The sequence below is a fragment of the Aquarana catesbeiana genome, linkage group LG09 (genome assembly GCF_042186555.1).
Source record: "Aquarana catesbeiana isolate 2022-GZ linkage group LG09, ASM4218655v1, whole genome shotgun sequence".
Classification (NCBI taxonomy): domain Eukaryota; kingdom Metazoa; phylum Chordata; class Amphibia; order Anura; family Ranidae; genus Aquarana; species Aquarana catesbeiana.
Window position 1 is genome coordinate 322,260,729 of NC_133332.1, and position 26,247 is coordinate 322,286,975.

Here is a 26,247-nt window from a genome sequence, read left to right on the forward strand (position 1 = left end):
GGCCAATGTAAGATCACACACTCATTAATGACCAGAAGAAGACATGGCCAATGTAAGATCACACACTCATTAATGACCAGAAGAAGACATGGCCAATGTAAGATCACACACTCATTAATGACCAGAAGAAGACTTGGCCAATGTAAGATCACACACTCATTAATGACCAGAGGAAGACTTGGCCAATGTAAGATCACACACTCATTAATGACCAGAAGAAGACATGGCCAATGTAAGATCACACACTCATTAATGACCAGAAGAAGACTTGGCCAATGTAAGATCACACACTCATTAATGACCAGAAGAAGACATGGCCAATGTAAGATCACATACTCATTAATGACTAGAAGAAGACTTGGTCATTGTAAGATTACACCAGTGGCGTAGCGTGGGGGGTGCAGGGGGTGCCGTGGCCCCGGGCAGGGCCGGATTAACATAGGGGCTGATGGAGCTGCAGCTCCAGGCCCCTGCCTTAAAATCGGCCCTCACAGATAGCAATATAAGCCCGACTTTCTCCTGCCCATAAACGTCTATGGGACAGGAGAAGCTGTGTGTAAATGTAGGGGTGTCTGGCTGCATCTGAGTTGGCTCACTGTGTTTAGTACAGCGTCACAGTGCACAGTTCCCCCCCTACACAAATGGCTCTGCCTTCCCCCTTCCCTCTCTCCTCTCTCTGTGTGCAGTGAAGGAGCCGTGTGGGCTGGGAAATTGTGAACAGAGCAGCCGGCAGATAGAAGGTGAACAGATATGTGAGTGATAAGCTTCCAACCATCCAAGTGTGAGCTCAGTGACTGGACTCTTATCTCCCTTCTCTCCCCCTCTTTTACCTTTATCTTCAGCAATGGCTCTTATAACTGCAGTCAATATGTAGATTTAGCTCTTTGTGCTTTTAGGTGGGTTCACACTCATTTGCTGTGTTTTGGCCCATTGCTGGTGTATCCGCAGTTTTCCTGCGTTTTACCCACAGTCCTATTGATTTCTATTAGGTTGCATGTTTTTTCTGAAAGCGCACCAAAATCAATAGGACTGCAAGCTAAAACTGCAGATACACAAGCAGTGCGCCCAAACTGCAGCACACCAGTGTGAGCCCAAAGGCTGTACACACCCCCCTCTATAGAACTTGGTCTGATCAATACTCCTGGCATTCATTTTACACACAGCCATACCATCCCAGATCAGGAGGGGTGGGGGCTCCAGGGATTTGTTTGACTATGCTGGCCCTGTCCCTTCTACCCATCCTGGAAGAGTCCTGGAGGAAGTGGCAGGCTGCTGGTGGCAAGTGGCACACTGTATCTGGTGGCAGGCTGCTAGTGGCAAGTGGCACACTGTATCTGGTGACAGGCTGTCAGTGACAAGTGGCACACTGTATCTGGTGGCAGGCTGCTAGTGGCAAGTGGCACATTGTATCTGGTGGCAGGCTGCTGGTGGCAAGTGGCACAATGTATCTGGTGGCAGGCTGCTAGTGGCAAGTGGCACACTGTATCTGGTGGCAGGCTGCTGGTGGCAAGTGGCACACTGTATCTGGTGGCAGGCTGCTGGTGGCAAGTGACACGCTGTATCTGGTGACAGGCTGTCAGTGGCAAGTGGCACACTGTATCTGGTGGCAGGCTGCTAGTGGCAAGTGGCCCACTGTATCTGGTGATAGGCTGCAGGTGACAAGTGGCACACTGTATCTGGTGGCAGGCTGCTAGTGGCAAGTGGCACACTGTATCTGGTGGCAGGCTGCTAGTGGCAAGTGGCACACTGTATCTGGTGACAGGCTGCTAGTGGCAAGTGGCACACTGTATCTGGTGACAGGCTGCTAGTGGCAAGTGGCACGCTGTATCTGGTGGCAGGCTGCTAGTGGCAAGTGGCACACTGTATCTGGTGACAGGCTGCTAGTGGCAAGTGGCACACTGTATCTGGTGACAGGCTGCTAGTGGCAAGTGGCACGCTGTATCTGGTGGCAGGCTGCTGGTGGCAAGTGACACACTGTATCTGGTGGCAGGCTGCTAGTGGCAAGTGGCACACTGTATCTGGTGATAGGCTGCAGGTGACAAGTGGCACACTGTATCTGGTGGCAGGCTGCTAGTGGCAAGTGGCACACTGTATCTGGTGGCAGGCTGCTGGTGGCAAGTAGCACACTGTATCTGGTGGCAGGCTGCTGGTGGCAAGTGGCACACTGTATCTGGTGACAGGCTGTCAGTGGCAAGTGGCACACTGTATCTGGTGGCAGGCTGCTAGTGGCAAGTGGCCCACTGTATCTGGTGATAGGCTGCAGGTGACAAGTGGCACACTGTATCTGGTGGCAGGCTGCTAGTGGCAAGTGGCACACTGTATCTGGTGGCAGGCTGCTGGTGGCAAGTAGCACACTGTATCTGGTGGCAGGCTGCTGGTGGCAAGTGGCACACTGTATCTGGTGGCAGGCTGCTGGTGGCAAGTGACACGCTGTATCTGGTGACAGGCTGTCAGTGGCAAGTGGCACACTGTATCTGGTGGCAGGCTGCTAGTGGCAAGTGGCACAATGTATCTGGTGGCAGGCTGCTAGTGGCAAGTGGCACACTGTATCTGGTGGCAGGCTGCTGGTGGCAAGTGGCACACTGTATCTGGTGGCAGGCTGCTGGTGGCAAGTGACACGCTGTATCTGGTGACAGGCTGTCAGTGGCAAGTGGCACACTGTATCTGGTGGCAGGCTGCTAGTGGCAAGTGGCCCACTGTATCTGGTGATAGGCTGCAGGTGACAAGTGGCACACTGTATCTGGTGGCAGGCTGCTAGTGGCAAGTGGCACACTGTATCTGGTGGCAGGCTGCTAGTGGCAAGTTGCACACTGTATCTGGTGACAGGCTGCTAGTGGCAAGTGGCACACTGTATCTGGTGACAGGCTGCTAGTGGCAAGTGGCACGCTGTATCTGGTGGCAGGCTGCTAGTGGCAAGTGGCACACTGTATCTGGTGACAGGCTGCTAGTGGCAAGTGGCACACTGTATCTGGTGACAGGCTGCTAGTGGCAAGTGGCCCACTGTATCTGGTGATAGGCTGCAGGTGACAAGTGGCACACTGTATCTGGTGGCAGGCTGCTAGTGGCAAGTGGCACACTGTATCTGGTGGCAGGCTGCTGGTGGCAAGTAGCACACTGTATCTGGTGGCAGGCTGCTGGTGGCAAGTGGCACACTGTATCTGGTGGCAGGCTGCTGGTGGCAAGTGACACGCTGTATATAGTGGCAGGCTGTCAGTGGCAAGTGGCACACTGTATCTGGTGGCAGGCTGCTAGTGGCAAGTGGCACACTGTATCTGGTGACAGGCTGCTAGTGGCAAGTGGCACACTGTATCTGGTGACAGGCTGCCGGTGACATGTGGCACACTGTATCTGGTGGCAGGCTGCTAGTGGCAAGTTGCACACTGTATCTGGTGGCAAGTGCCACACTGTATCTGGTGGCAGGCTGCTAGTGGCAAGTGGCACACTGTATCTGGTGATAGGCTGCAGGTGACAAGTGGCACACTGTATCTGGTGGCAGGCTGCTAGTGGCAAGTGGCACACTGTATCTGGTGGCAGGCTGCTGGTGGTAAGTAGCACACTGTATCTGGTGGCAGGCTGCTGGTGGCAAGTGGCACACTGTATCTGGTGGCAGGCTGCTGGTGGCAAGTGACACGCTGTATCTGGTGACAGGCTGTCAGTGGCAAGTGGCACACTGTATCTGGTGGCAGGCTGCTAGTGGCAAGTGGCACACTGTATCTGGTGACAGGCTGCTAGTGGCAAGTGGCACACTGTATCTGGTGACAGGCTGCCGGTGACATGTGGCACACTGTATCTGGTGGCAGGCTGCTAGTGGCAAGTGGCACACTGTATCTGGTGGCAAGTGACACACTGTATCTGGTGGCAGGCTGCTAGTGGCAAGTGGCACACTGTATCTGGTGATAGGCTGCAGGTGACAAGTGGCACACTGTATCTGGTGGCAGGTTGCTAGTGGCAAGTGGCACACTGTATCTGGTGGCAGGCTGCTGGTGGTAAGTAGCACACTGTATCTGGTGGCAGGCTGCTGGTGGCAAGTGGCACACTGTACCTGGTGGCAGGCTGCTGGTGGCAAGTGACACGCTGTATCTGGTGACAGGCTGTCAGTGGCAAGTGGCACACTGTATCTGGTGGCAGGCTGCTAGTGGCAAGTGGCCCACTGTATCTGGTGATAGGCTGCAGGTGACAAGTGGCACACTGTATCTGGTGGCAGGCTGCTAGTGGCAAGTGGCACACTGTATCTGGTGGCAGGCTGCTGGTGGCAAGTAGCACACTGTATCTGGTGGCAGGCTGCTGGTGGCAAGTGGCACACTGTATCTGGTGGCAGGCTGCTGGTGGCAAGTGACACGCTGTATCTGGTGACAGGCTGTCAGTGGCAAGTGGCACACTGTATCTGGTGGCAGGCTGCTAGTGGCAAGTGGCACACTGTATCTGGTGACAGGCTGCTAGTGGCAAGTGGCACACTGTATCTGGTGACAGGCTGCAGGTGACATGTGGCACACTGTATCTGGTGGCAGGCTGCTAGTGGCAAGTGGCACACTGTATCTGGTGGCAAGTGACACACTGTATCTGGTGGCAGGCTGCTAGTGGCAAGTGGCACACTGTATCTGGTGATAGGCTGCAGGTGACAAGTGGCACACTGTATCTGGTGGCAGGCTGCTAGTGGCAAGTGGCACACTGTATCTGGTGGCAGGCTGCTGGTGGCAAGTAGCACACTGTATCTGGTGGCAGGCTGCTGGTGGCAAGTGGCACACTGTATCTGGTGGCAGGCTGCTGGTGGCAAGTGACACGCTGTATCTGGTGACAGGCTGTCAGTGGCAAGTGACACGCTGTATCTGGTGACAGGCTGTCAGTGGCAAGTGGCACACTGTATCTGGTGGCAGGCTGCTAGTGGCAAGTTGCACACTGTATCTGGTGACAGGCTGCTAGTGGCAAGTGGCACACTGTATCTGGTGGCAGGCTGCTAGTGGCAAGTGGCACACTGTATCTGATGGCAGGCTGTGGTTGGCAAGTGGCACACTGTATCTGGTGGTAGGCTGTGGTTGGCAAGTGGCACACTGTATCTGGTGGCAGGCTGCTGGTGGCAAGTGGCACACTGTATCTGGTGGCAGGCTGCCAGTGGCAAGTGGCACACTGTATCTGGTGGTAGGCTGTGGTTGGCAAGTGGCACACTGTATCTGGTGGCAGGCTGCTGGTGACAAGTGGCACACTGTATCTGGCGGCTAGCTGCTGGTGGCAAGTGGCACACTATCTGGTGGAAGGCTGCTGGTGGTAAGTGACACACTGTATCTGGTGGTAGGCTGTGGTTGGCAAGTGGCACACTGTATCTGGTGGCAGGCTGCTGGTGGCAAGTGGCACACTGTATCTGGTGGCAGGCTGCCGGTGGCAAGTGGCACACTGTATCTGGTGGCAGGCTGCCGGTGGCAAGTGGCACACTGTATCTGGTGGTAGGCTGTGGTTGGCAAGTGGCACAATGTATCTGGTGGTAGGCTGCTGGTGGCAAGTGGCACACTGTATCTGATGGCAGGCTGCTGGTGGCAAGTGGCACACTATCTGGTGGAAGGCTGCTGGTGGTAAGTGACACACTGTATCTGGTGGTAGGCTGTGGTTGGCAAGTGGCACACTGTATCTGATGGAAGGCTGCTGGTGGCAAGTGGCACACTGTATCTGGTGGCAGGGAGCTGGTGGCAAGTGGCACACTGTATCTGGTGGCAAGTGGCACAATGTATCTGGTGGCAGGCTGCTGGTGGCAAGTGACACACTGTATCTGGTGGCAGGCTGCTGGTGGCAAGTGGCACACTGTATCTGGTGGCAAGTGGCACAATGTATCTGGTGGCAAGTGGCACACTGTATCTAGTGGCAGGCTGCTGGTGGCAAGTGGCACACTGTATCTGGTGACAGGCTGTCGGTAGCAAGTGGCACACTGTATCTGGTGAAAGGCTACTGTTGGCAAGTGGCACACTGTATCTGGTGGCAGGCTGCTGGTGGCAATTGGCACATTGTACCTTTTGGCAGGCTGTGGGTAGCAAGTGGCACACTGTATCTGGTTGCAAGTGGCACACTGTATCTGGTGGCAGGCTGCTGGTGGCAAGTGACATGCTGCATCTAGCGGCAGGCAACTGTGGAAAGTGATACTCTACATCTGGTGGCAGGCTATGGGTGGCAAGTGACAAGCTGCATCTGGTGGCAAGTGACAAGCTCAGGTCCCACTGATTCTGCATGATGGTGAGTTGAACTATTTCACTATATATTACAATGTGGTAACTGAAATAATGGAATTTGATCATCCTGACACCATATCAAGCATGGTGTCAGGATGATTGATTTTAAGTACTAATACCAGCCATTTGCCTGACAAATCACCTCCACCACCGATTTCCCTGCCAACCCCGAGACTACATCCCCCACCCTCATCTTTTTTTGGGAAGAGGGGGTTGTCTCTGAATGACAGTTTGGAAATGTGGTCTCCCTATGTTGCTGCTGGTGAGAGACCGCATAGCAGGTGGTATTGGTGGTGTTGCTGCTGCTCAGAGGCTGCACGGCTGGTATTACTGGTGAGAGTTTATTTAATTTGTTTTAGCGAAAAATTGTTTGCATTTTCATTTTGTTTCCATAAAAAGGCCCACCGAAATCCTCAGCACCAGGCCCATGATGCTCTTAACCTGGCCCTGGCCCCGGGCGCGACATTTAGGGGGGCACCAGTATGTGTCACTGGCTGCCTCCTCCTAATTTCTCGATCCTGTGTCCCCGGGCTCTGGCCGCCATGTTAAGTGTCCGGCAGCCTGTGGTTGGGTGTATGGGGGTCATGTGAGGCGTAGGGCTGGCCTGTCCTCGATCACTCCTGAAGTCCTGCCTCCGCACATGACCCCCCCCATACGCCCAATCACAGGGCGCTGGACACTGAACATGGCAGCAAGCAGAGCGCAGGGGAGAGAAGAATGTGAGCCGCAACTGTGTTCTCCTCCTCCGGATCGATGCAGCCAGGATAAGAAGGTGAGTGAGAGTCTTGTTACTGGGGGGGGGAGGGGGGCGCGAGAGAGAGACTGTAGGCAGGACAGTGTAGTGTAGTATAGTGGTTAGTGTAGTATAGTATAGTGGACAGTATAGTGGTTAGTATAGTATAGTGGTTAGTGTAGTTTAGTATGGAGGTCAGTGTAGTGTAGTGGACAGTATAGTATGGTGGTCAGTATAGTGGTTAGTGTAGTATAGTATAGTGGTTAGTGTAGTATAGTATAGTGGTTAGCATAGAGGTCAGTATAGTGTAGTTTAGTATGGAGGTCAGTGTAGTATAGTGGTTAGTATGGTGTTTAGTGTAGTGGACAGTATAGTGTAGTGGACAGTGTAGTGTAGTATGGTGGTCAGTGTAGTATAGTGGTCAGTATAGTGTAGTATAGTGGTTAGTGTAGTATAGTGGTCAGTATAGTATAGTATAGTATAGTGGTCAGTATAGTGTAGTTTAGTATGCAGGTCAGTATAGTGTAGTGGACAGTGTAGTATGGTGGTCAGTGTAGTATAGTGGTTAGTATGGTGTTTAGTGTAGTGGACAGTATAGTGCAGTGGACAGTGTAGTGTAGTATGGTGGTCAGTGTAGTGTAGTATAGTGGTCAGTATAGTATAGTGGTCAGTGTAGTGTAGTATGGTGGTCAGTATAGTGGACAGTGTAGTATAGTGGTCAGTATAGTGTAGTATAGTGGTTAGTGTAGTATAGTATAGTGGTCAGTATAGTATAGTATAGTGGTTAGTATAGTGTTGTTTAGTATGGAGGTCAGTGTAGTGTAGTGGACAGTGTAGTATAGTGGTCAGTGTAGTATAGTGGTCAGTATAGTGGACAGTGTAGTATAGTGGACAGTGTAGTATAGTGGTCAGTGTAGTGTAGTATAGTGGTCAGTGTAGTGTAGTATAGTGTAGTATAGTGGACAGTGTAGTGTAGTGTAGTATAGTGTAGTATAGTGGACAGTGTAGTGTAGTATAGTGGTCAGTATAGTGGTCAGTATAGTGTAGTATAGTGGAAAGTATAGTGTAGTATAGTGGAAAGTATAGTGTAGTATAGTGGACAGTGTAGTGTAGTATAGTGGTCAGTATAGTGGACAGTGTAGTATAGTGGACAGTGTAGTATAGTGGTCAGTGTAGTGTAGTATAGTGGTCAGTGTAGTGTAGTATAGTGGACAGTGTAGTATGGTGGTCAGTATAGTGGACAGTGTAGTGTAGTGGACAGTGTAGTATAGTGGACAGTGTAGTGTAGTATGGTGGTCAGTGTAGTGTAGTGGTCAGTGTAGTGGACAGTGTAGTATAGTGGACAGCGTAGTGTAGTATAGTGGTCAGTATAGTGTAGTATAGTGGTCAGTATAGTGTAGTATAGTGGACAGTGTAGTATAGTGGACAGTGTAGTGTAGTGGTCAGTGTAGTATAGTGGTCAGTGTAGTATAGTGGACAGTGTAGTGTAGTGGTCAGTGTAGTATAGTGGTCAGTGTAGTATAGTGGACAGTGTAGTATAGTGGTCAGTGTAGTATAGTGGTCAGTGTAGTATAGTGGACAGTGTAGTATAGTGGTCAGTGTAGTATAGTGGTCAGTGTAGTATAGTGGACAGTGTAGTGTAGTATAGTGGACAGTGTAGTGTAGTATAGTGGACAGTGTAGTATGGTGGTCAGTGTAGTGTAGTATAGTGGTCAGTGTAGTGTAGTATAGTGGTCAGTGTAGTGTAGTATAGTGGTAAGTATAGTGTAGTATAGTGGTCAGTGTAGTGTAGTATAGTGGTCAGTATAGTGTAGTATAGTGGTCAGTGTAGTGTAGTATAGTGGACAGTATAGTGTAGTATGGTGGTCAGTGTAGTGTAGTATAGTGGTCAGTGTAGTGTAGTATAGTGGTCAGTATAGTGTAGTATAGTGGTCAGTGTAGTGTAGTATAGTGGACAGTATAGTGTAGTATGGTGGTCAGTGTAGTGTAGTATAGTGGACAGTGTAGTATAGTGGTCAGTATAGTGTAGTATAGTGGACAGTGTAGTATAGTGGTCAGTGTAGTATAGTGGTCAGTGTAGTATAGTGGACAGTGTAGTGTAGTGGTCAGTGTAGTATAGTGGTCAGTGTAGTATAGTGGACAGTGTAGTGTAGTGGACAGTGTAGTATAGTGGACAGTGTAGTATAGTATAGTGGTCAGTATAGTGTAGTATAGTGGACAGTGTAGTATAGTGGTCAGTGTAGTATAGTGGTCAGTGTAGTATAGTGGACAGTGTAGTGTAGTGGTCAGTGTAGTGGACAGTGTAGTATAGTGGTCAGTGTAGTATAGTGGACAGTGTAGTGTAGTGGTCAGTGTAGTGGACAGTGTAGTTTAGTGGTCAGTGTAGTATAGTGGTCAGTGTAGTGGACAGTGTAGTATAGTGGACAGTATAGTGTAGTATAGTGGTCAGTGTAGTGTAGTATAGTGGACAGTGTAGTATGGTGGTCAGTGTAGTGTAGTATAGGGGTCAGTGTAGTGTAGTATAGTGGTCAGTGTAGTGTAGTATAGTGGTCAGTATAATGTAGTATAGTGGAAAGTATAGTGTAGTATAGTGGTCAGTGTAGTGTAGTATAGTGGTCAGTATAGTGTAGTATAGTGGTCAGTGTAGTGTAGTATAGTGGACAGTGTAGTGTAGTATAGTGGACAGTATAGTGTAGTATGGTGGTCAGTGTAGTGTAGTATAGTGGTCAGTGTAGTGTAATATAGTGGTCAGTATAGTGTAGTATAGTGGTCAGTGTAGTTTAGTATAGTGGTCAGTGTAGTGTAGTATAGTGGTCAGTATAGTGTAGTATAGTGGTCAGTATAGTGTAGTATAGTGGACAGTGTAGTATAGTGGTCAGTGTAGTATAGTGGTCAGTGTAGTGTAGTATAGTGGTCAGTATAGTGGTCAGTATAGTGTAGTATAGTGGACAGTGTAGTATAGTGGTCAGTGTAGTGTAGTATAGTGTAGTATAGTGGACAGTGTAGTGTAGTATAGTGTAGTATAGTGGACAGTGTAGTGTAGTATAGTGGTCAGTATAGTGGTCAGTATAGTGTAGTATAGTGGAAAGTATAGTGTAGTATAGTGGAAAGTATAGTGTAGTATAGTGGACAGTGTAGTGTAGTATAGTGGTCAGTGTAGTGTAGTGGACAGTATAGTATAGTGGTCCGTGTAGTGGACAATGTAGTGTAGTGGACAGTGTAGTTCTCAGTGTAATGGTCAGTATAGGAATCAGGTAGGTCAGTACTATTGCATTTGAAGGGACTCAGGGATAGCTAAAAGTCCGCAGGTTAGGGGGGCGCAAATTACTTGCCTTGCCCTGGGTGCTGACAACCCACACTACGCCACTGGATTACACAGTCAATAATGACCAGAAGACATGGCCAATGTAAGATCACACACTCATTAATGACCAGAAGAAGACATGGCCAATGTAAGATCACACACTCATTAATGACCAGAAGAAGACTTGGCCAATGTAAGATCACACACTCATTAATGACCAGAAGAAGACATGACCAATGTAAGATCACACACTCATTAATGACCAGAAGAAGACATGGCCAATGTAAGATCACATACTCATTAATGACCAGAAGAAGACATGGCCAATGTAAGATCACACACTCATTAATGATCAGAAGAAGACTTGGCCAATGTAAGATCACACACTCATTAATGACTAGAAGAAGACTTGGCCAATGTAAGATCACACACTCATTAATGACTAGAAGAAGACTTGGCCAATGTAAGATCACACACTCATTAATGACCAGAAGAAGACTTGGTCAATGTAAGATCACACACTCATTAATGACTAGAAGAAGACTTGGCCAATGTAAGATCACACACTCATTAATGACCAGAAGAAGACTTGGTCAATGTAAGATCACACACTCATTAATGACCAGAAGAAGACTTGGCCAATGTAAGATCACACACTCATTAATGACCAGAAGAAGACATGACCAATGTAAGATCACACACTCATTAATGACCAGAAGAAGACTTGGCCAATGTAAGATCACACACTCATTAATGACTAGAAGAAGACTTGGCCAATGTAAGATCACACACTCATTAATGACCAGAAGAAGACTTGGTCAATGTAAGATCACACACTCATTAATGACCAGAAGAAGACTTGGCCAATGTAAGATCACACACTCATTAATGACCAGAAGAAGACATGGTCAATGTAAGATCACACACTCATTAATGACTAGAAGAAGACTTGGCCAATGTAAGATCACACACTCATTAATGACCAGAAGAAGACATGGCCAATGTAAGATCACACACTCATTAATGACCAGAAGAAGACTTGGCCAATGTAAGATCACACACTCATTAATGACCAGAAGAAGACTTGGCCAATGTAAGATCACACACTCATTAATGACCAGAAGAAGACATGGCCAATGTAAGATCACACACTCATTAATGACTAGAAGAAGACATGGCCAATGTAAGATCACACACTCATTAATGACCAGAAGAAGACATGGCCAATGTAAGATCACACACTCATTAATGACCAGAAGAAGACATGGCCAATGTAAGATCACACACTCATTAATGACCAGAAGAAGACTTGGCCAATGTAAGATCACACACTCATTAATGACCAGAAGAAGACTTGGCCAATGTAAGATCACACACTCATTAATGACCAGAAGAAGACTTGGCCAATGTAAGATCACACACTCATTAATGACTAGAAGAAGACTTGGCCAATGTAAGATCACACACTCATTAATGACTAGAAGAAGACTTGGCCAATGTAAGATCACACACTCATTAATGACCAGAAGAAGACTTGGCCAATGTAAGATCACACACTCAATAATGACCAGAAGAAGACATGGTCAATGTAGGATCTGTAGGGGATCAGACTCAATCAGTGGGGGTGTGTCCATTAAGGGCACATGGGTACTGCCCCCTCTTTCCAGCCACCCCCTCTATGACTAATGGATAGATTCATGTATTGCATGAATCTATCCACGGCTGCTGTAGCCACCACCTATTCAGGCATCAGGACCCTTTTTTGACACCGGGTGCATGAATTACAGCAGTGGGGGGTGTTTTTGTAGCACCTGATTAGAGCCATAGGCTCTAATAGGCTTCAAAAAAGGTGTGTTAGGAAAGCAAATATTTATCTGTTACCCGTCACCTGATAGGCGTCCAATCGCATTGGCAGGCTGTACGGACATCGGAGGACAACATGCTGTGAGTAGCATTTGGGACAGAGGAAAGCTCTGTACTGGAATGGGGGTTGTGGGAGGAGAGTCTTGCCTTTTACTGGAGTGGAGTGTGGAGCGCTGTACAGGGCAGCTGCCCCTTTTGTCCCACATTAAAGATGGTCCTGAGTGTGTGATCTTACATTGGCCATGTCTTCTTCTGGTCATTAATGAGTGTGTGATCTTACATTGGCCAAGTCTTCTTCTGGTCATTAATGAGTGTGTGATCTTACATTGGCCAAGTCTTCTTCATCATTAATGAGTGTGTGATCTTACATTGGCCATGTCTTCTTCTGGTCATTAATGAGTGTGTGATCTTACATTGACCAAGTCTTCTTCTGGTCATTAATGAGTGTGTGATCTTACATTGACCAAGTCTTCTTCTGGTCATTAATGAGTGTGTGATCTTACATTGGCCAAGTCTTCTTCATCATTAATGAGTGTGTGATCTTACACTTGGATGTAAGACTCCTTTACCCGGAATGACTAGTTTTTCTTGAACTGTAAAATATTTTTTCCCAAAGGCCTCCATGACGCTCTCCATATGTAATTATATCATAAGAAATATAACTTGCAGCATGACAGCGGAAGCTCTTCCATTATGTCAGTTTCATTTCCATGTTGCAGTCATATGTTATGCTGTTGGGAAAGTATACTGTTGGCACATATCTGTTGGTTTCTCTTAGTAATATGGGGAAATTTGTCTGTTTGTTCTATTTTTGTTCTTTTTTCCTGTTGCTCGTGCACACAAAGCCGCAGGTGGATGTTGCCTAATTATCTGACCTCTGGAGTTGTCCACATGATGGCTTCATACTCCGAACAATCTTCTGAGATACAGACAATGGACTGATAGGTTGTGTATCTCTACCAGACGAGTGAATGTGAATGAGGAGCTCTGGGATGAGTTTTCACCCACCAGTGCTGCACATTCCCAGGACATGTTCTCCCGGGTCCTTCTCCACTCAGAGGTGCTTTATATCCTCCTTATATTTACTATAATCTAATCCAGTTGGGGCTGGTGCTCCAATATTTTGGAGAGGAAAACAAACCTGCCCCCCCCTTACTCACACCGCCACCAACGCCCCCCTCCTCACTTGCACTGACGCCCATATGGACGAGCCACCACTGATCTAATCCATCCAAGCCATTGTCCTCCTACCACCATCCCAACATGTCTACATACAACTTGGACCTCGAGGGATTTTGAAGGTCCTGATCAGACATGCGGGATTCATTTTGTTATGATTCGAAATTCAGGCAAAATTTTTGTTATTTGGATGTATCCGAATCTCCGAATCACAATAGTAAAGAATTTCAACTAATCCAAAATAACCACTTTGCTGACGGCCTCACGTATGACCCGAGACAGGGTAAGTGCCAGGCAGACAGCGAGCGGGCGTTGGGGGGTCACAGTGGCTGCATTTGATGGGCGCAGTGACTGCAATTGATGAGCAAAGTGGCTGCGTCTGATGGGCGCAGTGAGGCTGTAATTGATGTTTTTTTTCCAGAATTTTTCAGTTTTCGCCCCCCAAAAATTTGGAGCACCAGCCGCCACTGGACTCAATGCAGGGACAAACTCAGTTTCTTCAGAAGAAAACCTCATATTTAATCCACAGGATATTCATAAACAGAAGAAATCGGCATCTTGCCATAAATCAAACCAAAGTAAACGTCTCGCTCTCCTGAGCCTTACTGTGTCCGCAGTCCTTGGTGGAAGGTAAGTGAGCTTTACAACCGCAAACAATTGTATCCAAGTTCAGGGAAAAGCCACCATAAGTCACCTCCTCACATGGAGACTCTCGGAGATCTATGGACCAGCGGCTCTAATCAAAGCCTCGGGAGAAGACAATAAAATGTGGTCCATGGAATTAGGAATCTGTCCCACCCAGAGCTCCATCAGACTCCCAGTAAATGCAGACCTGGAAGGAACTTTACTAATACAGGAATAAGAACAAACTTTCTTTACTATGACATCTTTGCTGGCATTACTTAAGATTGCAAATCTAAGAATCCGTGGAGGAACATGTATCCCATCAATAACTTTTCCTGCCATTCCAACCCGTTTCACCGGCACCCCGCTACAGATCACACACTCATTAATGACCAGAAGGAGACTTGAACAATGCCGAATTCTATCAGATATGCCATGTAGACGTTGCTTTGAGAAATGCAGAAATTCAAAGGAGGCAAAAAAAGAAAAAGAGGATAGAATGCCATGGAAGAGATCTGAGAAAATGTAATAAATATTCTGCCCTCCGTGTTACTTGCCTACTAAAATACCTCCTGCTCTGCCCCCAAATTCTCCACTCTGCCCCTGCCCAGCGCTGCCCAGTCTTTGCAAAAATACACCCTGGTCAGGTCCTGTGCCTAGAGCTCATGTGTGCTGAAGACTCAATCCTTCTGGTTGCTGGTCTCTTCTCATATGAGCCCCAATCCTTCTGGTTGCTGGTCTCTACACATATCAGCCCCAATCCTTCTGGTTGCTGGTCTCTACACATATCAGCCCCAATCCTTCTGGTTGCTGGTCTCTACTCATATCAGCCCCAATCCTTCTGGTTGCTGGTCTCTGCACATATCAGCCCCAATCCTTCTGGTTGCTGGTCTCTACTCATATGAGCCCTAATCCTTCTGGTTGCTGGTCTCTGCACATATCAGCCCCAATCCTTCTGGTTGCTGGTCTCTACTCATATCAGCCCCAATCCTTCTGGTTGCTGGTCTCTACTCATATCAGCCCCAATCCTTCTGGTTGCTGGTCTCTGCACATATCAGCCCCAATCCTTCTGGTTGCTGGTCTCTACACATAACAGCCCCAATCCTTCTGGTTGCTGGTCTCTACACATATCAGCCCCAATCCTTCTGGTTGCTGGTCTCTACACATATCAGCCCCAATCCTTCTGGTTGCTGGTCTCTACACATAACAGCCCCAATCCTTCTGGTTGCTGGTCTCTACACATATCAGCCCCAATCCTTCTGGTTGCTGGTCTCTACACATATGAGCCCCAATCCTTCTGGTTGCTGGTCTCTACTCATATCAGCCCCAATCCTTCTGGTTGCTGGTCTCTACACATATCAGCCCCAATCCTTCTGGTTGCTGGTCTCTACACATAACAGCCCCAATCCTTCTGGTTGCTGGTCTCTACACATATCAGCCCCAATCCTTCTGGTTGCTGGTCTCTACACATAACAGCCCCAATCCTTCTGGTTGCTGGTCTCTACACATATCAGCCCCAATCCTTCTGGTTGCTGGTCTCTACACATATCAGCCCCAATCCTTCTGGTTGCTGGTCTCTACACATATGAGCCCCAATCCTTCTGGTTGCTGGTCTCTACACATATCAGCCCCAATCCTTCTGGTTGCTGGTCTCTACACATAACAGCCCCAATCCTTCTGGTTGCTGGTCTCTACACATATCAGCCCCAATCCATCTGGTTGCTGGTCTCTACACATATCAGCCCTAATCCTTCTGGTTGCTGGTCTCTACACATATGAGCCCCAATCCTTCTGGTTGCTGGTCTCTACACATATCAGCCCCAATCCTTCTGGTTGCTGGTCTCTACACATATCAGCCCTAATCCTTCTGGTTGCTGATCTCTACACATATGAGCCCCAATCCTTCTGGTTGCTGGTCTCTACACATATCAGCCCCAATCCTTCTGGTTGCTGGTCTCTACACATATCATCCCCAATCCTTCTGGTTGCTGGTCTCTACACATATGAGCCCCAATCCTTCTGGTTGCTGGTCTCTACACATATCAGCCCCAATCCTTCTGGTTGCTGGTCTCTACACATATCAGCCCCAATCCTTCTGGTTGCTGGTCTCTACACATATCAGCCCCAATCCTTCTGGTTGCTGGTCTCTACACATATCAGCCCCAATCCTTCTGGTTGCTGGTCTCTACACATATCAGCCCCAAGAGGTGAATGGACCCAGAAATTGGATGAATGGGGGGACAGTGTACCAGGCACAGTTTGTGTTTCTTGCAGCGCCATTCAGGGGGACGTAGGTCAGTATTTTACAAGGTGGGTGTATATATAAAGGACAACTTCACTAAAATGAAAAAATCTTCTTCTTTATATTACAGACCATAATAAGGCCATATTATCTGAATAAGGAGGTAAATAAAAGGATACAACAAGGTATTGGGATTTGTACTGGGACCATCGCAGCTGAAACACAGAATATAAAACTCCTCTCCCTGCTGTGCTCCATACATTAGACGCTTGGTTCTCCACCACCGGGCCGTGGTCTCCTGTCTACAGTCCGGCTAATCCCTGGAGACCACCGGGGAGAGGACAGGAGGGAAGGGGGGAGGGGAGATGATTTCCTATAGGTCTGTCAGGAGGGGGTCTGAATAACACCTGTGCTGTGTCTGCATATATTCTATATTATAAGGTGTGGACTGGAGGGGTGCCTGGGGGGGCTGTGGTGGGGTCTGTGCATTTATCGCAGGCTAATGCTTGGATAGAAGCTGTGAAGGGTGACATATGGGTACCAGGATGAGACCAGAATATGTACAGGTAAGTCACATCTCAGGGGTTCAGGAAGAATTCAGGGCACCTGGACATCAAGGGGGCTGTAACCGGGATTGATACCCCCTACATGGGTTCAGGTATTGCCAGGTACAGAAGGGGGAGGGGCACAGGGTGGGGAAATATTATTACCACACGAGATTCTATGTATGTGTGTGTGTGTGTGTGTATATATATATATATATATACTGTCAGGGTGGTGAGGATGTGGAACTCTCTTCCACAATCGGTGGTGTCGCGGGAAGTATGGATAGATTTAGAAGACTTTTGGACAGGCATCTTAGTGAAAACAATATACAGGGATATGGGGAATTATTTTTCTACACAGGATGGACTGTTGTCTTTATTCACCTTACCAACTATGTAACTATAAGAATCTTCCTTCCATTAGTTGATGTTCTGTTTATTCTGTAGCCCTGATGAAGGGGACTTCTGACCCCCGAAACACATTGGCATTCTCTTCTGACCTTATTGGGCCTTGATCAGACTTGTGGAGCTCTTCTTCATTCTCCCTTCATTCTTTTTTTACATTCTTCAGATTACTCGGGGGAGGGGGGACCCCCCAGGTTTGCCCTGTGAACAGAGAGCTGCCTCTTGAATGTAGATTTCAGGCTCCTCTCTGTTCCTTTCTTCAGACTCCACCATTACATCTATTGTTAATTCCTTGGCGCTGGTGCCTCCTTGCCCTTTAAGGGGTTTCAGATGCCAGGGGGGCGGGGTTTATGATCATGTGACTGCTGGGACTGGCTGTCCCAGCAGTCACATGATCGGAAAGCTAAACCCGCCCTTCTAATCCCCCACCCCTCCCCCGATACCCAGGACTGATACAGAAAAAGGAGGGACTAAGAAATGAAAAAAATAATTTATTAATCTAAAAACAAAATGCCATAAATAAATATATACATCGAATATTTACAGAACAATCAGCCACAGAATTCACTTTATTATAAAAAATACAAATAATTTAATAAGAATTCTTCATTCTTCATCCATCGTAAAGCCGCCATTGACATGTGACTGCCAGCCGCCATCTTGACGGTTTGTTTCCTCTCCTGGCCGCCCATTGGGTTCCATTGACTGTCCTGTGAGATCTTCTATAGAAGGACTGAAGCCGCCATTGATGTGACCCGGCTGGTGCTTCTCCTGGACACGGCCCAAGATCTCCAGAACCTGAAAACAGAGGAAAAAATGTGATAACCCTCCCCCACTCCATCCAAAACCAATCAAATGTCGGCTCTACATGCTGCGTTCTGTGCTTGAAGGAAAAGAGGTTTAACCTCTCCACACGGAAAGACCTCTTTACAGTAAGAGCTGTGAAAGCGGGAAATAGACCTCCATGGGACTAGTTGTAGCCAACTCAGTACATTCCTTCAACCAATGCCAGATGTGTTTCTAAATGTACAAAATGTAATGAATAAAAGACGTCTGTAGATTGGCTGAGGAGGATCAGGAAGGAGGTTTCTTCCTGAAAGAGGAACCGGACCGGGAATTCTGAGTGTTTAGGGCTCATTATTGGGCCGTGCCGTCCTCAGCTCCGGTTCTGAGGATGGAGGACACCAACCCCCACTCCTAGTTCAGAACATTGGAGACACCAACCCCCACTCCTAGTTCAGTACATTGGAGACACCAACCCCCACTCCTAGTTCACAACATTGGAGACACCAACCCCCACTCCTAGTTCAGAACATGGAGGACACCCAACCCCCACTCCTAGTTCAGAACATTGGAGACACCAACCCCCACTCCTAGTTCAGAACATTGGAGACCCCAACCCCCACTCCTATTTCAGTACATGGGGGACCCCAACCCCCACTCCTAGTTCAGTACATGGGAGACCCCAACCCCCACTCCTAATTCAGTACATGGGAGACACCAACCCCCACTCCTAGTTCAGTACATGGGAGACACCAACCCCCACTCCTAGTTCAGTACATGGGGGACCCCAACCCCCACTCCTAGTTCAGTACATGGGAGACACCAACCCCCACTCCTAGTTCTGTACATGGGGGACCCCAACCCCCACTCCTAGTTCAGAACACTGGAGACACCAACCCCCACTCCTATTTCAGTACATGGGGGACCCCAACCCCCACTCCTAGTTCAGTACATGGGAGACCCCAACCCCCACTCCTAATTCAGTACATGGGAGACACCAACCCCCACTCCTAGTTCTGTACATGGGGGACCCCAACCCCCACTCCTAGTTCAGAACACTGGAGACACCAACCCCCACTCCTAGTTCAGTACATTGGAGACACCAACCCCCACTCCTAGTTCAGTACATTGGAGACACCAACCCCCACTCCTAGTTCAGTACATTGGAGACACCCAACCCCCACTCCTAGTTCAGTACATTGGAGACACCAACCCCCACTCCTAGTTCAGTACATTGGAGACACCCAACCCCCACTCCTAGTTCTGTACATTGGAGACACCTACACTTATACCTTTTTTAGGGAGTCTGAATGTCCCCAGAATGTGTGAGGGACACATCTCATTAGAAGGACATGAAGAGGAAGATGGACTGTGTATTATATACAGGTTTATATTATGTAGTCTGTCACACCCTCTACATTAGATCATAAATGACACTACTGAGAGGAAACCCTCACAAGCACAGGGAGAGCATGCAAACTCCATGCAGACGGTATCCTGGCCAGGACCCGAGTGCTGCAAATCAGAAGTGCTAACCACTGAGCCGGTTCTATCTTTATACTTTGAGCTCATGACATATTATAGTGGATACTGAAGATGTGAGCATCTATCTTTGTTCTGACATTTACCTGTGACTTGGGGACGATCCCGACTCTGAAGAACGCAATGTCCCCAGATTCCAGTTTGGTGCAATTGACCACAGTGGAGGCGATATTTTCAGGGGACGCTCCATCACACAAGACTCCATCAACCTGAAATCACAAATGTCTTTACCATCCGTCCGTCTGTCTGTCTATGGTGTAAATGATGGGACACATGACTCTACTGCTCACCTTATCTCCTAGCTTGGCGTAGACTTGGTTGTGGTGGGTTGTATCCGCTTCTCCTGATGGATTAGCTGAAGTCACTGCGATTGGCCCCACCTAAAATATAAATGGTTTATATGATAATAAAAGTCTGGAATTATCCTATATAAATATAAGATTCCAACCTTCAGTGATTTCTCCCGATCATTCACTATTGTTTTACTGTTATATTTTACTTCTAGAAGAAATTCTCCTTTATCTACATTTTACATCATCCACAAAAATACCAACATCAAATGTAAAAATGAGTCCAGAAGAATTATATTCTTCCATTTTTTTATATGATTTGTAAGATTGGTATTTTTCCTACCATGTCGATGAGGTGGGTGGTCACGGTACAGTCCGGGATTCGGATGGCGATGCTCTGGGGGGTTCCTATGTACTTTGAAGAGTCCTTAGCACCCAAGAAATCCAACCACGGTCCTGGAAGGGAAACGGATCATTAGATTTTTATAGTCCATCTCATATAGAAGTTGGGATTTATCATCCTCATAGACTTGCATTATATTTTATATATAAAGTGCTGATATATTATACATCACATTATACGTAATAAGATTAAATTAAACAAATACAAAGACATGGGGGAGGTGGACCCTCATTGCCTTGTAATCTACAAGCATGGCCAAAGTTTTCTTCAACCGTATAGTCTGGACTGAACTGTAGTAAACCCCTTACCTCTTGGGATCACCAGGCTGATGGATGAGGGCCAAGCAGCCTCCATGAAGTCCCATAACAAAGGACTGAACAAATGCTTGGCTGGTTCTAACTGCCGTAAGCTGGAAATCCATAGAGACATGGGACGGTCCTGAGCCTGGCGTTTCGTCCTGCCGAAAGAAGGGCAGAAAATGTTGGGGGATGTCATTTGTTCAACAAACTTCAAAGAACAATTCCTCCTCCTGGGAGTCGGTCTCCAATTAAGTTAGGTCAAAAGCAAACAACGGACGGTCTTATGGGTGGCCAACAACATGGCCAACAAGCAATATAGAAATTCAGTGGAGATTGATAAGGCTCATGTCTAGGACTGGACAGATTAAGGAGACTGGAACTTGATGATGCCAAGCCAATGTTGCCAAGCTGATCATGCCAAGCCAATAGCACCAAGCTACTAAAATGCATCAAAAAGGTCTCGGCAACCTTGCAAGTGTTTGGAATATGTTTCTCTTGACTATGCAGGATTATTTCTCAATCTCCTTCATTTTTCTATCTTGTAGGGACACCCATTATTTTACAGTATACTTTTAATCTTTAGATCTACTGTATATTAAATGGAAAAAAGCAAAAGGTGGTATATAAGGTAGCTCAGAGTCTTACCGACTTCTGGAAAACCTGTATTGTACCAATACAAGGAGAATATTCGCACTACAGAGCGCATGCTCAGCATGTCAGATTGACTTTACTAAAACTGAATCAATCGTTATCAAAGTTGCTGGTCTTTGGGTTGGGGCACAATGCTCAGCCTACCCGTGTTTTAGGACCACAACCTCCAGTATATGCTGATATTATGAACAATGTCTAGGGGGGTAGAAAGCAAGGATTGCCATAATGGGGGAGACATCACATATACAATGTTACATTATAGGACATACTTGTACGCTCGCTCCACTGCTTCAGGCTGATTGCACGCTGCTACCAGGACATAGACCGTGTCCGTTGGAATGCCACAAATTCCTCCATTTTTCATGATTTCTGGGGAGGAAGATGGAAAAAATATAAGAAACAAGATTTTCATTTCTGACATGAAATATATGATTTCTGCAGCTCCAGACATGGAGCATATCAGTCATATGTAAGACCTTCCTGTCATCCTACCCATAGATGTGAGATGACCTGGGCAGATCGACTGATGAACTTGTGTCTATGGAAAAAAGGATTTTGTCTTTGCCAAGCCACATTCAAATATACAGTAAATGTCACCATAAAATACGGGTTAACTATCTCAACCACCAACACCTAAAAAAACTGCCTTTATAGGCTCAGTATAGGCTCAACTATCCATGTAAAGCAATGGTCAGTTTTAGTGTATTTATCTATTGTTTTCTTTGAAGGGTTTAATCCACCAAAATTGATCTCTGGTCTTATGGGATGACGGTGATGGTTTCATCCTCTGATTTCTCTTATTTTATTGGGACTCTGGCTTGGCGTCACAAATGTCCTTGCCCCCCCCCCCGTGGTATGTCATTGAAATGGGATTCCCAATGCGGAGGAGAGTGCGGGCTCCTTGGAAGTCCTTTAAAAGTTGGGTAGAGCGAAATATTGAGGATCTGTCTGCTGGATTCCCCAAAAATAATACAAGACCTGGTGTTTGATGTTACCTGCCTGCTTGATGCAAAAATAAAATGCCTGGTTTACATAGACCAAGTCTGACCACAAGAACTATTACTGTGACAGTTTGGTGACTAGGAGAGCCGGTACCTAAAGCTAAGATCTTGTTGATTTTTGGATGGAGTAGGGAAAGGTTAGAACATTTATGAGGAAATTGTCACCTTATCTCTACTTAGAAGTGTTAAAATGTAGTTGTACTTTTAATAAAAGTCCCAGTGCCCCCCCCCCCCCCTTCCCAGGCCCTTCATATTACCTTCTATTGTCTTACCTGCGATTTGTCTGACAGAGCTGGTCCTGGAGGCAATCAGGTGGGGGCACTTTGATCCATCATTGGAAAAGCCACTAATCTTAATAAATGGGCTGCCAACTGGTATCTGGGGAGCCTCCATGGTGCTGTTAAATAGAGTTGCAAGAAAGCAGTAGAAGCCAACAAGACCAAAGATAATGGTGACGGCGATGTCATAGCCCATTGGGAGAAGATTGATGGAATCGAGGAGGAAGCTGATGAGGATTAGCTGGAAGGTGAGGGAATATAGTAGCCAGGCTTTAGACAGGAAGAAAGTGCTGAAAATGATGAAAGTGTTGAAGAGCATGAAGCATATGATGCCCACTGCTGTGTTGAAGCCTCTGCTGGTGATGTAGATGCCGCTATATCTGGAGATACCCCAAATAACTCACATGACCCCATAGAGCAGTGGTTCTCAACTCCAGTCCTCAGGGCCCCCCAACAGGCCAGGTTTGCAAGATAGCTGAAATACATCACAGGTGATATCACTTGCTGCTCAGTGATTGCAGTATTCTAGTCTGCAACTCCCCAAGGTAATACTTAAAATCTGGCCTGTTGGTGGGTCCTGAGGACCGGAGTTGAGAACCACTGCCATAGAGGATGAAGGCACTGCTTTCTAGCGTCTTACCACGGGAAAAAGCCACCGCGCCACAAATCAGATTATAAATCCCACCCGCAGCTACAACCCATGGCAAGACAACCGTGACCAAGGGGTCATCAGGATTGCCCGGCATTGTCATGGCAAAAACAGCCAATATGCTGGAGGCGTAGGCCAAGGCTTCAGCATCGCCATACTTGGAATGACCAAGGAAGGGCTTGTGGCCATCTTTATACTGACGAAGCCTTATACATGTATTGCTTGTAAACAGTTTCTGCATGGTGCCTTCTCCGGTGGGGATCTTTGCTGATGACTTTGAATTGTATAGGTAGATCAGCAACATAATGACCGATACAATGTATATGGCGACATTGACCCCTTGGGCTCCTCCATGAAAGAATCCACGTGGACTACAGGCCAGTGCAATGCAATAGGCAACATAGAAAAGTAAATAGACTGACTGGGCAAGACTCTGAATACATGTGAAGAGGGCAAGGACAAAAAATAGTATGGCAAAAACCACCAGAAATGGCAGAGGGTAGCTGAACCCCCCCTGTTCAGGATCTGATACAGCAATGAGAATCCTTCTGCATATCTCAGAATGGAGAAGAATGCGAAATGCGTGGCGTCCAGCGTACAATAGGAGCGGTATGACAGAACGCAGATACCGGTCTGATAGACCGCTGCCATCCAAAGCCATGCCACCTGACCAACAAACAGCTGATCAATAATTCCCAGAAGTCTACAGGCAAAGACACTGGAGGCCACCATATTGAGGATGAAAGACATGGCTGTAAGCGGTATGATGGAGGACCCCTGGGCTGGGCCTGCTTCCTTCATACTGCTGAGACCTATGCCAGGTAAGTTCACCTGCCTTGTACTATACAGGAACCTCCCACCTATAAAATATAGACCAATCAGGGTAACTATCAGATAATTGCATGCAATAGCAGAAGAACCCAACCCCTTGTCATAGAAAGTCACCACCTCATGAATGCCAGACAGAGAAAGTGCACCTGCCATCAAAGCCAAGACCACCTCCTGCTGGAGGATCCCCACCATACCGATGATGAGCAGCCCTACGAAGAACGCTAAGAGGCCGGGGACCATGGCGTCCTTCATATGGGGGGCAGAGAGGACATCATTCCCTTCCAGGAGAAGGTTCACCCCGGTGGAGACCCACATGGCTGACACCGTCCAATAGAAGGAGACCCACAGAGGAACATTCCCCCCGAACTTCCGCACCCCTGAAAGATAAAATAACCAGAAATACTTTATATACTCTCTACATATATATATATATATATTGTATATCGGGGAATTCTCTGCAATAGAGAGAAATAAATCAGAAGGGAAGATTTCTGAGAACAAGACTCCTTCATCTGATATGTACAAATATATAAATAATCTTTAGAATATATTGGAAGCCAATCACTAAAATATTATTATTATTATTATTATTATTATACAGGATTTATATATTATTATTATACAGGATTTATATATTATTATTATTATTATTATTATTATTATTATTATTATTATTATTATAATACAGGATTTATATTATTATTATTATACAGGATTTATATATTATTATTATTATTATACAGGATTTATATATTATTATTATACAGGATTTATATATTATTATTATTATTATTATTATTATTATTATACAGGATTTATATATTATTATTATTATTATTATTATTATTATTATTATTATACAGGATTTATATATTATTATTATTATTATTATTATTATTATTATTATTATACAGGATTTATATATTATTATTATACAGGATTTATATATTATTATTATTATACAGGATTTATATATTATTATTATACAGGATTTATATATTATTATTATACAGAATTTATATATTATTATTATTATTATACAGGATTTATATATTATTATTATACAGGATTTATATAGCTCCAACAGTTTGTGCAGCGCTTTACAACATGAGCTCTTTTAAAATATTATGGTCATCATTATAATAATCTCCGGTGATCCCGCCATGGAGGTCCTTGTTCCGGCACTTCCTGTTATTGGGTGACAACGCTCTGTTCCTGTCTCCTAATTGTCCTCTTGTGTTGTCACTCAGGCTCCTGATGGAGACTACAAGTGTCCCTTCCATCACACATGACACAGACACGATCCTCTGGTGTCCCCATCAGGAAACCCCCCAGAGAAATGTCATCACCGGAGTGGATGGAGACAGGAAGTGGCTGCAAAGAGGCTGCAGGAGATCAGCAGCACTGAGATGTGACAATGAGTATTACACAATGGAAATAATGACAACCTGCTCCTGATATTCAGAGGAAATGTGAACTTTAAAGTAGAAGTGGAGGAAATCCCAGAGATTATCATTTATATTTATATCGGCAAAAATGAAAATGGCAAAATCTTGGAAATCCTCTTTAGTGTCTTCCGAACAGCTGAACTTTCCTGGATTGGGATTAATGATCTGATAAAATGGGGATGTGGAGGGGGAGGAGGTGACCCCCTTCTCTAAGGTACACATTGGGGATCTACTAATGCCGCGTATACACGAGCGGACTTTCGGCGGACTTCCAATGGACTTTCCCAACGATCGGACTTGCCTACATACGATCACACCAAAGTCCGACGGATTGGTACGTGATGACGAACACCGGACTAAAATAAGGAAGTTCATAGCCAGTAGCCAATAGCTGCCCTAGCAGTTTTCATCCGTCGGACCGGCATACAGACGAGCAGATTTTTCGATAGGAATCGGGTCCGGCGGAGTTCCGACGTAAAGATTTGAAACATGTTCTAAATCTAAAGTCCGTCAGATTTTAGACCGAAAAAGTCCGCTGCAGGTCCGATGAAGCCCACACACAGTCGAAAAGTCCGCTCGTGTGTACGCGGCATAAGAGTTCTGATCTGACTTTCCATATATAGAAGCTCTATCTTTACCTGGATATGAAGACTGAGATGTCACATTTGGGGTACTAAACGAGGATTGGGGTCCCCTCATACCGACCCCCATAATTCAATCTTCTGTATATCCACAGTAACGATCAATACTTAGAAGAACGCAGATTTTAGGGGGATTTTTATGTCTACAAAATGCTGAGATATCTACTTATTTCCTAGAGAATTTATACTTTACATCTTCTATGGAAACCTTTTTATTCTTTTTTATGAAAACTTTAATAGAAATTATTGAGCCAGAAAAGTAGAACTTGAGGCAAAACTTTTTTCTTTTTTTTTTCATTTTGGATAAAGTAAGGGAGGGTTATA

General features: G+C 46.3%; 2 protein-coding genes across 2 annotated transcripts; both read right to left on the bottom strand.

Annotated features, from left to right (window-relative positions):
- Positions 1-17,585: 17,585 nt before the first annotated feature.
- Positions 17,586-22,760, bottom strand: LOC141107329 (putative threonylcarbamoyl-AMP synthase). The gene is made up of 7 exons (XM_073598018.1): positions 22,349-22,760; positions 21,345-21,444; positions 20,434-20,582; positions 20,066-20,178; positions 19,723-19,812; positions 19,519-19,641; positions 17,586-17,905 (listed from the first exon to the last, which is right to left on the bottom strand). The coding sequence occupies exons 1-7, from the start codon at positions 22,671-22,673 to the stop codon at positions 17,714-17,716; spliced, it is 1,092 nt and encodes a 363-aa protein (XP_073454119.1). The 5' UTR covers positions 22,674-22,760; the 3' UTR covers positions 17,586-17,713.
- On the bottom strand, positions 22,729-25,981 carry LOC141109044 (uncharacterized). The gene is given in 4 exon segments (XM_073600999.1): positions 22,729-22,753; positions 22,907-23,510; positions 23,513-24,346; positions 25,921-25,981. Coding segments are annotated over 4 exon segments (1,524 nt in total).
- Between the last annotated feature and the right edge of the window lie 266 nt (positions 25,982-26,247).

Excerpts from the sequence above, each read along its gene's own strand:
- LOC141107329 (XM_073598018.1), bottom strand. The coding sequence starts at position 22,673 with ATGCTCTTCAACACTTTCATCATTTTCAGCACTTTCTTCCTGTCTAAA. Across the intron at positions 20,179-20,433 it reads CAGCCTGGTGATCCCAAGAG|GACCGTGGTTGGATTTCTTG; the intron begins GTAAGGGGTTTA and ends TTTCCCTTCCAG. Across the intron at positions 17,906-19,518 it reads GGATCGTCCCCAAGTCACAG|GTTCTGGAGATCTTGGGCCG; the intron begins GTAAATGTCAGA and ends CTCTGTTTTCAG.